The sequence below is a fragment of the Mercurialis annua genome, linkage group LG2, assembly GCF_937616625.2.
Source record: "Mercurialis annua linkage group LG2, ddMerAnnu1.2, whole genome shotgun sequence".
Taxonomy (NCBI): Eukaryota; Viridiplantae; Streptophyta; class Magnoliopsida; order Malpighiales; family Euphorbiaceae; genus Mercurialis; species Mercurialis annua.
The window spans coordinates 17,290,726-17,302,568 of record NC_065571.1 but is presented as its reverse complement, the minus strand read 5'-3'; the positions used below and the strand labels follow the sequence as shown (position 1 = coordinate 17,302,568).

Below are 11,843 nucleotides of genomic sequence, written 5' to 3'. Positions count from 1 at the left end.
CTCGAATAACTCACGAGTAGCTCAACTGTTTCCCTACTATTTGAGGCATAACAATTTCGGGTTTTTGATGGATTTGTTCCTACAGAATTTAAGAAATTCCAATTTTGTGTCTGTCTTTAAAAAAAATTCCAATTTTGTACCAGGGCCCACCCAATCCGCATTCTTAAAATGCGGATTGGGTGAGCAATCCGATTAATGATAAGCAGCAATCCGCAATATAAGAATGCGGATTGTATGCAAACTATTTGGTAAAAATAGTGTTTCAGTCGTTAGCTTAAACCAGTAATTTATTGATTCCTTCTTATTTTTGTCTTTATTACAATATAAAATATGGTTAATAGTGTTTTCAATCCTTCATTTTTTTAACTTACATAATTTTTCATACAAACTTTTTTTAATTTAATGATCAAATATTCGATTAAACTCAATTACTTACATATTATTTACGTGTAAAATTAATTTATAGGTGTCTTACAAAGTAGGTCGTAAATATAGAAATTTAAAATTTAAATTTGAAAATTTAAATTTTAATAATCGGTTTTAAACGGAACAAATGAAGTTTAGAGGGTAAATATATTAAAAATTAATATATCAATGTACATCATTAAATGTAGATTTAAAAGTTTCGGATAAAACCTCGAAATTAAAATGTCAAAATTTGGAAGTTTCGACGTAATATAAAAGTATATAAGTTAATATATATATATAAATTATATTTATAAATATATAATAAATAAATAAAAAGGAAAAAAAGTTTCAATTTACGGATTATGATGAGGGAAGGAAGTTTAGGTATTAAATTGAACCTTTTTTTCCTTTTTATTTATTATTATATATTTATAAATATAATTTTTATCTAAAAATAAGAAGGAATCAATAAATTATTGGTTTAAATTAAGAATTAAAACACTACTTTTATCAAATAGTTTGCATACAATTCGCATTCTTATATTGCGGATTGCTGCTTATCATTAATCCGCATTCACTGAATGCGGATTGCTCACCCAATCCGCATTTTAAGAATGCAGATTGGATGAGCCCAGGTATAAAATTGGAATTTTTTTAAAACAGACATAAAATTGGGATTTTTTAAATTCCGTAGGAACAAATCCGTCAAAAACCCTAACAATTTCTCTTTACCAATTTAGTCAGAACATTTTGATGTACAGTGGGTCCAGAGAAATAAAAAATGGTGTTGTAATCACCATCCAAAGAACACAACAAAAAAACATTCAGATAAACTGATAACACTTCTCTTTGAACTGAATTCAACAGAAACACAAAAATGAGCTCCTCTTCTTCTTCTATTACCAGGTAATCTATAATTCTTCACTTCAATCTTCTGCATCAAATTTTCATTTTGCTGTTTAATCAAATTGACATGAACAATCCAGCAGCAGCTGTTTATCTTGGGGAAGCAGCATTTGCATACCTTCCGTACAACTTCTAGGGTTTCAGTCATTTTCCGCCAAAACCAGAAAATTTAATCTCTCTTGCTCCTCTTCTACGCAAGGTATTTCTTGAATTTCAGTTCATTGGATTGAGTTATACTGTATGTTCTTTATTTGTGCTATAAATTTTAAGGAGAAAAAATTATATTAGTATTAAATTAAATATTCATATTTTTCGGATAATGCAAAATCATAAGGTGGGCAGTTTGCTCTTCCTAGGTCCGTCCGTGGTTGTATATACAGAACTGTGTTTGTTGCTGTAGGTTAGAACAGTTCGATTCTATTTAGTGTTAAGCAATAGAGAGAGGATTCCTTCCAGCAGTTTACCTTGTTGCCTTAAGGTCGGGTCAGGATTAGAGCCTTTTCACATTGAATAAAATATGTAATAGTCCTATACTGTTGTCGACCCGTGTTTTACTTCATGTTTCCTTAAACTGATATTTTAGCTGTCCATGATTCGATTACTCGTTTTCTTTCTCATTTAATTTCTGTTTTACGCAGATCCACTTTTGGTGAAGGCTGCGAGAGGAGAACCGGTCAGTAGGCCACCAGCATGGATGATGCGTCAGGCAGGAAGGTATATGGCAGTTTACCGAAAGCTTGCACAGAAACACCCATCCTTCAGAGAGAGGTCAGAGACAACTGATCTCATTGTAGAAATTTCTTTGCAGCCTTGGGAAGCGTTTCATCCAGACGGTGTTATAATTTTCTCTGACATACTTACTCCATTACCGGCATTTGGTGTCCCGTTTGACATAGAAGAAGTAAGGGGTCCTGTTATTCAGACTCCAATTCGTTCTGAAGAAGGATTAAAGGCTCTACATCCCATTGAATTAGATAAACTGAATTTTGTGGGGGACTCTCTTAGAATACTGCGACGCGAGGTCTTCATTCCTTTCAAATAGGCATTAAACCAAATTCAGTTGCTTAGTTTACTTTACCAAATGGGACATAATATAGATTATGCCTCTCGTTCACCCACCCTTCTTGGTCTTTATGCAGGTTGATGGGCGTGCTGCAGTTTTGGGTTTCGTTGGTGCACCTTGGACAATTGCTACATATATAGTCGAAGGGGGTACAACTCGCACATATACTACCATAAAGAGCATGTGCCATACAGCACCACATGTGTTAAGGGCTCTTCTTTCTCATTTGACACAGGCAATTTCTGATTACATTATTTTTCAAGTTGAATCTGGGGCTCAGTGCATACAAATATTTGATTCTTGGGGTGGGCAGCTACCACCTGATATGTGGGACTGCTGGTCAAAGCCTTACATTGAAGAGGTACGTTGCATCAAGCTCTGCCTATTTCTATGCAACATTCTTGTGTGTTTCCAACTTTCCATATAGTTAATGTGACTTAACGATTCTTTACCTGGTTTCAGTTAAAAGTTCAGTACTTATGTTTGTATCCTAGCGGTCAAAAGAAAAATGGTAGCGAAGGGAACAAGGAAAGCAATAACATAGTAAATATGATTTGGTTCATTTTGAAAAAAATACAGTCCAGGAATTTTAGAAACATTTTAAGGCCTGATCTTTTCAACATAAAATCTATATGCTCTGAACTTTAAGAAATTGCACGATATAGGGTTGCGATTTTTTGTTGTAAATTTTTTTAGTACAGTGTGCCAATTCTTGAACCGCAGATAGTCCGGACAGTAAGGAGTAAATGCCCTGAAACACCTCTTGTTCTCTACATAAATGGAAATGGTGGCTTTCTTGAGCGTATGGAAGGAACTGGAGTCGATGTCATTGGGCTAGACTGGACAGTGGATATGGCAGATGGAAGGAAGCGTTTGGGCAGTGGGATCAGCATACAGGGGAATGTAGATCCTGCTTATTTGTTTTCATCTCTTCCCGCATTGACTGATGAAATTCAAAGGTTTATTCTTTATACACAAAATTTATTTTCCAACTGCTATTTCCGTAATTTTTGGTACTGTTTATGAACTTAGAGCTGTATTTAAATCCTAGCATATGGCTCATATTTAACATAATAGTCTGCGATTCACTTAGAAGCTCCCAAACAAAATTGTTTTTAGTGCATCTGCTAAATTTGAACAAAAGTAGAATGTTTTTGATTGAGCTAGAACCAAACTATGCTGGCCTTTTCTTAATGCACCATGTTTATATCCTTGGATGAATGAATGACTAGGAGTAGCTTTCATGTTGATATATAGTATATTTCTGAAAATTGATGAATCTTGCAGTTTTAATTCTGCCAAGAAATAAAGTTAAATTTTCAAAGTTTTATATCTGATGGATTCATCTATTATTTTCTTCTTAGAGTTGTGAGATGTGCTGGGACAAAGGGGCACATCCTTAATCTTGGTCATGGTGTTCTCGTTGGGACTCCTGAAGAAGCTGTTGCTCATTTCTTTGACGTCGCAAGAAGTCTGACATATGGCACAAATATTCAAGATCATCTGGAAGAAGAACAAAAATTGGTAGTTTGAGGAGCAATATCAACAGTTTGGTGCTATGAGTGGGTTTTCATTGTGAGTTGATGTGGTTTGACAGTTTAAGAATGAATCCTTGAGGGTGCACCATATTCGAGGCACTGATCGAAGCTTTTAGGATCTGTACATGCATGTGCTTTTGCTGACCACCAGTATTCTTCAGTCATAGCTTCTAAATTATAATTTTAAATATGAACCCACAGCTTACTTATTGATTTTGGTAGAGACAGAAGGGGGAATCCATTTTTTTCTTACTCTTCTAGTGAACTAAAAATGTTCATATTCTGTCAGATGATGTAAATGTCAAAGTTGTTAGAAGTTAGGAAGACATACCTAGGGACCGTTACCTAGCACATTGTTTTCCAGAGAGAGAGAATTAACAAAGCTATTTTAAGTTATGTTCTTTGTGGTATATATCTTGCATTCATTTCTTCTGTCTTATTTTTATTCTGACAATTCGTATGGTCGACGTGAGAGAAGATTCTTCTATTTTTTTTAATAGTTTGATCTCTTTATTATCTCTCTCTGTACAAGCGGCTTATGGTAAATGCCAAGCACCGTATGTGCAAGATGGATATGATTTCTGACCAGAAGAATTTTCAAGTTTGTGTTTTTGTATCCCCATTCTGTTTTCTTGGCTCTCTTATTCTTTTGTCTTTTCTTTTTATTTCTCTAACAATATCTCAATTGCTAGGCATTATGTAAAATAATTCTTATGTAGTTCGTGAACTTGTGCAATGAACGGTGAACATGGCTTTGTGCGATGGCGGATGAAGACAAGTTGGGAGCAGGTATGGCTTAATTTTCTGCCTGTATATATTGTTTTTAAGGGCTAACTTTATGTGCTAGTTAAAATTAATCATGCAAGCTTCCTATTCATTTCTTTGAACTATGAAACAGTTAAACTTTTTATTTCAATGATTCTCTTTTAAATAGCAGTGCTCCTGGAATCTATAGCTCAGTGACCCACCTTCATAAATTGAGATTTCATTAAATAAATATAAATATTGGCACATTTTCCTTTTATGGCTATTACTTTCATGTAATTCCTAAGGAGCCTATTTAAAGCAGAGTATGAAGAAAATCCTTACAAAGGATGTCCAGTAATTACTCCTTAAATAGGAAGAGTAGATCTAAATGCTTAGGATGGATTCTGTACCTTTGTGCTTTCTTACATGCAACATGATAACTTAAGTACTCAACTGTAGAATTCACATGTTCTGTAAATTTACATCCGTGAAATGATTAAATTATTTGTATCTTTTAAAACCTGTTTTTTGGAGGTTTCATTGGCCTGAAAAGTTGATGAAAAATATCAGGGTTTCAATGGTTTGCGAAGGGGGATCTGAATGTGATTATTTGGAGTTTTGGGGGATGATTCCAGATTATGTTCTTGGGTTGTGAAATTCTAACCGAGTCGCTGTTGCAGCGGATAGAGAGAAAAAACAAATATTAATGACCAAAATTATCATTAATTTCTGAGTCAAAATGTGTTAAAGAAAATGACCAGGCTATAATGAATTAAACAGATGTACCAACTCATATATTTTACTGAAAGTCATAGAATCAAAGAAAAAGTATACACATATATCTATTTTCTGATATTTAATGTGTCAGTTGAAATTAAATCCTAGTATTGGACATTGGTATTATTTGTTGGTAAATGTTGAATAAGTGTATGAAATGACTCGATTTTGTCATTTTGAGGCTTAATTTTGAGTGGATAGCGCTTCACAAAAATATCGGGTCTCGATATTTTTGCAGTTCAAAGGGTAAATGTGAAATGAGGTCAACTCTCTAAAGTTGAAATTTGAAAAGAAAATGTACATCTTCCACATTGGTTAGTAACCATGGCTTGAAATTGTTTTTGCTCGATAACTGTTTTAAGCATCATAATGTTGTCAGGTTCAACCGGCACGATACATTCTAAGCTTTTTTGTGATTGCAGGTCTGATTAAGTGAATCAGCTCAGCCAAACTAGAACCACTAATAATTAACTACACGATTACTACTTATTGAACTATTCATTCTCATTACAATACAAACAACAATAAAAATAAAAAATAGACAGAAGGCAAGTTGTATTATGACATAACATTCCATATACTAGGTGTAGTCAATTGGGGATTTTACAGAAATAACCAAAATATTGATTAGGTTTATAAAAATAGTTCCTATAGTTTCATATTGCAAAACTACATCAAATCATATCATTTATACAGTATCTATTATTACACACATAAAAATCAAAATTCTCATAATTTATTAGATTTTTTCTCTTCTCATTATTCTCTCTTCTCATCTCTCTGAAAATTCACGATGCCATTCCGCCTCGGCTGTTGCCTCCATCTCGCCTTCGACGTTACCTCCATTCGTTATTACTGTCGTTGTCACGATTATCATTTCTATTTATCTTTCCGTTATTGTTATTATATGTTGATTTTATATCCGAAGTTCATCGTTCTTCTTTTTCTTCTTAATTTTCTTCGTTTCAGATCTACAGTTTGTTTATTGTTTTTAAATAATAATTATTTTTCACCGTTAAACATGTACAAATATTATCTTTAAAGAATATAATATTGTAACATAAAATAATTTTATGACTTTGTGGAATTATATTACGTTATTTATGTATTTTTACTGTGTTTACTTGTATTGTTATGTTTTTTAATTCTGCAGCACGATTTGTTGATGATGGCTGATTGCTGAATTATTGTAATTGATGGATTGGTGAGCTTCACGATAGTTTGGACCTGTAAAATTAGATATATGGTTGATCAGATGACGGTTGTCCGATCAGTTTTCCGATGCTTAAGTCAATATTAAGTTTAAGAGAGCATTAATTGTAATTCTCATATGTGTGTAGGCATAACTCAAGTCCTTTTAAAGTGAGATTGAAGAAATACCTTGTTGAGTTCAAATAGGAAAGAGATTCCTGTTAAGCATATGAATTCAAATAAGAAAAAAAATTCCTATTTGGTATGCGAGCTTATTTAGTAATGAATCTCCTAAATAAGACTGTGTTCTCATTTTAGGAATATAATTCCGAATAGGAATATAGTTCTTGTTCTTCTGGAAAATCTGAATCTTCTAGAATTTTCTTTATAATCGACATTGCATTTGAGTTGTATTTGGATTCAATCTCTGAATATCTATGTTTGGATATGATTGCCGAATGGAATTCAGCCTTTTACTTGGTTAGGCGAATCCCGAGGGATTCTTCTTTATCCGGACGAGCCTCATAGGACTCAGTCATGTTTAACTTGAACATGGTTCTTTGACTTAATTATTCAGCGGCGAGTGCCGAGGTTCGCCTCGGTGGATGAATCCCACGTGACTCGGTTCATAATGTTTGTGTGGAATTGGGTTTCTATCATTAGCTTCTCCGCAAGTAAACTAATGTCTAAATATTTATGCCTTATTTAATTTTTAGCTTTATTTGGTGAGTCTTTTCAGGTCCTCGGTAAATCTCTTCAATTTCTCTTTTTGTTTTGCTTTTCGACACGCGTCCATAATGAACCACATATCTTGGACATGTGTCACCATGATCGCCATGTGTTGTTCATTTTGGGTGTGCCATTGGATTTTACTTTATTGGAATTTGTGTATGTGTTTTCTTTGTCTTCATTTTTATCTTCTTCAAATCCTTAAAATTACTTCTTTGAGTTTTTTATTCTTTTGTCCTTAAATCTCTTCTTCCTTTTAAGATTCTTTATTTTGTCTTTTATCTCCTGTTTGATATGTTATATTTCATTTTTAGGTATTCTCTTTGTTGATTGCGATCTTGCTTACTGTTCTTCTTTGTATCAATAGTTTTGTTTTTGTTTGTGTTTTTGGTGTTCTTTATTTTTCCTTTTTGTATTCCTTCGTTTTTGATTTGCTATCTTTTAAATTTGTAGACTTTTGTTGTTTATCCCTTTTCTCCCCCCAAAACCAATAAAGATGGCTAATATGAAAGAGAAAAGCAAAATCTCCCTACATGTATAGGCCTTAAGGAATCTACCCTTTCGGATGAGTAATTCCTTAATATTCATTCAAACTATATTTTTCCCGAAGTTAAAAAACCTGGGTATCGCTTTAAGGCGCATATACTCTGGTTCGCCTAAGGAGATTGTTTTATTTGAGGAGCATTTTCTTGTTGGACTTAGATTTCTTTTAAATCCTTTTATTGTCAAAATGTTTAATGAATTAGAAATTTATCTTGGGGAACTTCATGCTAATAATGTTCGAGTCCTTGTTTGTTTTATGGAGGCTTGCAGATTCCAGGGTAGTCTCCGTCAATGAACGTGTTGAAATATTTTTATTCTTTGTGGAATGAATCTTTATTTAGTTGTCAATTTCTTAGACTATTAAGCAAGTCTATTTGTTTTGGACTTCTCTTTTTAGGGTGTTGGACCCTTTTATTTGAGGGGTTTAGACCCTTTTATTTAAAATTTTTGTTAATTTTTTATGTCGAGGGTAAACGATATATATTGATAATAAAAATGGGCTTACAAGCAAATATAAATATAATCTAATTTTAACTTAAATTCTACCGAATAGGTTTAGTGTACCTACTAGTTGTGGATCTTCTCTTAGTCTTCTTTAATTTTTGCCTTTTACGATTTTGTCTTTTTAATTTTTTGAAGTTTTTCTACCTATTCGTTGTAGCATTATTTGGTAATTTTTTTGATCTCTTCTCATTGTGACGACTCATTTTTTGGTTGGTATTTTCATGGCGAGTGTCCTTATGATGGTCACAACGGGTGAATCATGAAGCAAAAGTCTTCCCAAGATTGTGTTGTATGTAAGCTCCATCTCCACTATATGAATAGGGTGATGATTGCTTTATTAATTCCTTTTTATGGCCCTACGGTGATTGTCAGGGACACTGCTCGCAATGGATTTATGGGTAGTCGGCCAAGTCATAAGAGTGGGTTGGCGACTCTTTTAAGTTTGGAAATAGTTCCGCCCAACCTTTTATAGACATCATTAGTCATTAAATTCATAGATCTTCCTTTATCTTTTAGCATTTTCCATGTTCCAGTTTTTGATGATAGTTGTTATCACTAGAGCATCATTTTGTGGTGCTTTGATGTATTCATAGTCTTGGACAACGACCGTCACGTTTGGCATCAATGATTCTCTTATGTTCATGAATTCTCTCCTTTGTTTTTTCCTAATGGATGAGCTGCTTCGTCCTCCACCGTTGACCATGTGGATCGTTCTCATAAATTTATCAAACCTTTCTTCTTCTTTCTTGTCTTCAGGTTTTCCTCTCTGTATCTCTTTTCTCCTTGGCTATCATTGCTCCCATTTTTCTTTGAGCAAATTTCTTAAGTTTGCCTGCTTCAATCATTCTTTCGATCTTCATTTTGAGGTCTTGACACTGCTCGGTGTTATGCCCGTACTCTTCGTTGAATTTGCAGAATCTTTTGCTATCACGTACCTCAACTCTCATCTTCGGGGGCCATATCAGATTTTGCCCATTTTCTTTTATCCATATTAGTACCTCGCTCTTGTTTGTGGTGAGTGGGGTGTAATTTTTCTCGTCGTCTCTGCTGTCAAGTTTACTTGCAAACCTGCTGTAAGTAGCAAATCGTCCACTTTCTTCTTGTTTATGACTTTTTTCTTTGTATTTTCCTCTATGTTTTGCCTTCAGTTTTTCTTGCTTTGATTCTTAGCTTTTGCCTAATTTTCCCTTAGGACTCTTCGCCCATTAAGTTTGAGAATGTTGTTGGATTGTTGATTAGCAGCTTGTCTATAAATTTTTTGAATCAAGTTCCTTCCATATGGGCCTCAATTGTCATATCGACATTAAGGTTGTCGATTTTAATGGCCTCTCTATTGAATCTCTCTATATAGCTTTGTTGTATTTCTCCCTCCTCTTGGATACATGCTCTTAGGATATTTGTAGTTGTCTTGGCTGGTATATTTATCAGATATCTATTTACGAATTTGTTTGATAAGGCGGTATAGTTCTTGATAGAACGAGGCTTCGGCATGTTGAACTATCTTTGGGCGGTTGCTGTTAATGTTGTGAGGAAGACCCGACATATGATGGCCTCAGTTACATTCAGTAGTCCCATTGTCGCATATAATCTTGAGGCATGATCTCTAAAATCTCCCTCCCCATTGAAGGTTGGCAGAGTTGATAATTTCATATTCTGGGGATCGTTTCATCCATTGGCTGCCAAGGACATACCCTTTAGCTTCAGGTCATTTAGGTCTAGCTCCTCTGTCTTTGGCTTTTTAAGTGCCTTCGCAGTATTTTCTTCTAAAACGTCTTCGTCCATCTACGTAGTTTTGCTTTTGACTAGTGATTCAGACGATTATCCTTTGTCTTCCTCCTGATTTTCCCCTTTCTTTGGTTGCGATTTTTATGATCATTTCTCTAGTCTTTTACTCCTTACTAGGTTCCCTTCTTCGTCTACTCGCTTATTTCATTTAGGATTTTCTCCTTCACTTCACTCATCATTTTGTTCGTCGTCTCGCGAGGTGTTTCCGCTATTCTATTCAGTTGGACTGAAATTTTCCTAACATTTTAGTTAACGCTTGATTGTAAATTTTTGAAAAAACCACCGTATGGCTTGGTTCTTCAGGTCCATGTAGAGATGGGAAAGTTATCGGGTTTTCTCCCCTGATGTGTTGAGTTTGGTACTCAAGTGTTAAATTTAGAGAGTTTAAACCTGAGCTTCCTCCTACCGAAGTCATCTCTGTGACTGTTGATGTCTTTTCTCCGCTAAGCAGTGCCAGAAGTGGAGTGATTTCTAGATCTTTCTAGTTGCTTATTTTTGGGATCAGTTCCATCAGAATTCATCAGTTAATATTATTTGTTTTTGGTTCAAAAATCGCTCCTTCAAATTGAAGTTGTATTTGAGTTTTTTCCACAGAAGGCGCCAATTGATGGATTGGTGAGCTTTAGATAGTGTGGACCTACAAAATAAGGTCGATGGATGATCAGACGGTGGCTGTCCGATTAACTCTCCAATGCTTAAGTTGGTATTGAGTTAAACGGAGTATTATTGTAATTCTGATATGTGTGTAGGCATACCTCAAGTCCTTTTACAGTGAGCATGAAGAAATATCTTATTGAGTTCAAATAGAAAAGAGATTCCTATTTAGAATATGAATCCAAATTGGAAAATAATTCCTATTTGGTATACGAATTTATTTAGGAATGAATCTCGTAAATGAGATTGTCTTTCTCATTTTAGGAATATGATTCAGAAAAAAATATTTTTTATTCTTTTAGAAAATCTGAATCTTCTAGCTACTCCTTTATTATCGATATTCCAATTGAGTTGTATTTGGATTCAATCTCCGAATATCCAATCTTTTACTTGTTTGGGCGAATCCTGATGAATTCTTTTTTATCTGGGCGGGCCTCATAGGACTCGGTCTTATTTAACTTGAACATGGTTCTTTAACTTAATCATTTTGTGGCGAGTCCCGAAGTCCACCTCTGTGGGCGAATCCCACAGTACTCTGTTCATAATTTTTATGTCGAATTGATTTTCCATCATGAACGTTACAATGTTGATTTTGTGTTGATCTTAAGTTTGATATTTGGTTGATTTTAACATTGACAAAAAAAAGTAATATTGTACAAGAAATAAACTAAAAAATTAAAATTAAATTGAAACGGAAAAATGATACATTAATCTTTTATTAGTTGTTGAATTATTGTAATTTTACTTGTGTTGATCTTTTGTTGATTTTAACATTGACGAAGAAAACGATGTTGTACATGAAATAACCTACAAAAATTAAAATTAAATTTTGACAGAAAAATGATATATTGATCTTTAGTTGCTACTCGGTTGATTTTATGTTAATGTTTGGTTGATCTTATATTGATTTAAGTTGATTTTTGGTTGATTTTTAAATTTACAAAAAAGACAACATTTTATATAAAAAGAATCTAAAATCTAATACATGGTAAATAACA

General features: G+C 33.9%; 1 protein-coding gene across 2 annotated transcripts; it reads left to right on the top strand.

The window, feature by feature from the left end:
• The first annotated feature begins 1,172 nt into the window (after positions 1-1,172).
• Positions 1,173-4,311, top strand: LOC126669811 (uroporphyrinogen decarboxylase 1, chloroplastic). Of its 2 annotated transcripts, none has more exons than XM_050363372.2 (6): positions 1,173-1,314; positions 1,398-1,513; positions 1,953-2,335; positions 2,454-2,738; positions 3,101-3,336; positions 3,742-4,311. In XM_050363372.2, exons 1-6 carry the CDS (start codon positions 1,286-1,288, stop codon positions 3,908-3,910), a joined length of 1,218 nt encoding a protein of 405 aa, XP_050219329.2. In that variant the 5' UTR covers positions 1,173-1,285; the 3' UTR covers positions 3,911-4,311. The 2 variants fall into 2 exon arrangements, with proteins under 2 accessions (XP_050219329.2, XP_055960740.1); XM_056104765.1 differs by having other exon boundaries at positions 1,395-1,513.
• Positions 4,312-11,843: the final 7,532 nt, after the last annotated feature.

What these genes read in the sequence shown, in the direction of transcription:
- LOC126669811 (XM_056104765.1), top strand. Translation starts at nt 1,286, where the DNA reads ATGAGCTCCTCTTCTTCTTCTATTACCAG. An exon ending in TTAGAATACTGCGACGCGAG is followed by an intron (nt 2,336 to 2,453) that starts GTCTTCATTCCT and finishes GTCTTTATGCAG; the next exon opens with GTTGATGGGCGTGCTGCAGT. An exon ending in TTGACTGATGAAATTCAAAG is followed by an intron (nt 3,337 to 3,741) that starts GTTTATTCTTTA and finishes TTTTCTTCTTAG; the next exon opens with AGTTGTGAGATGTGCTGGGA.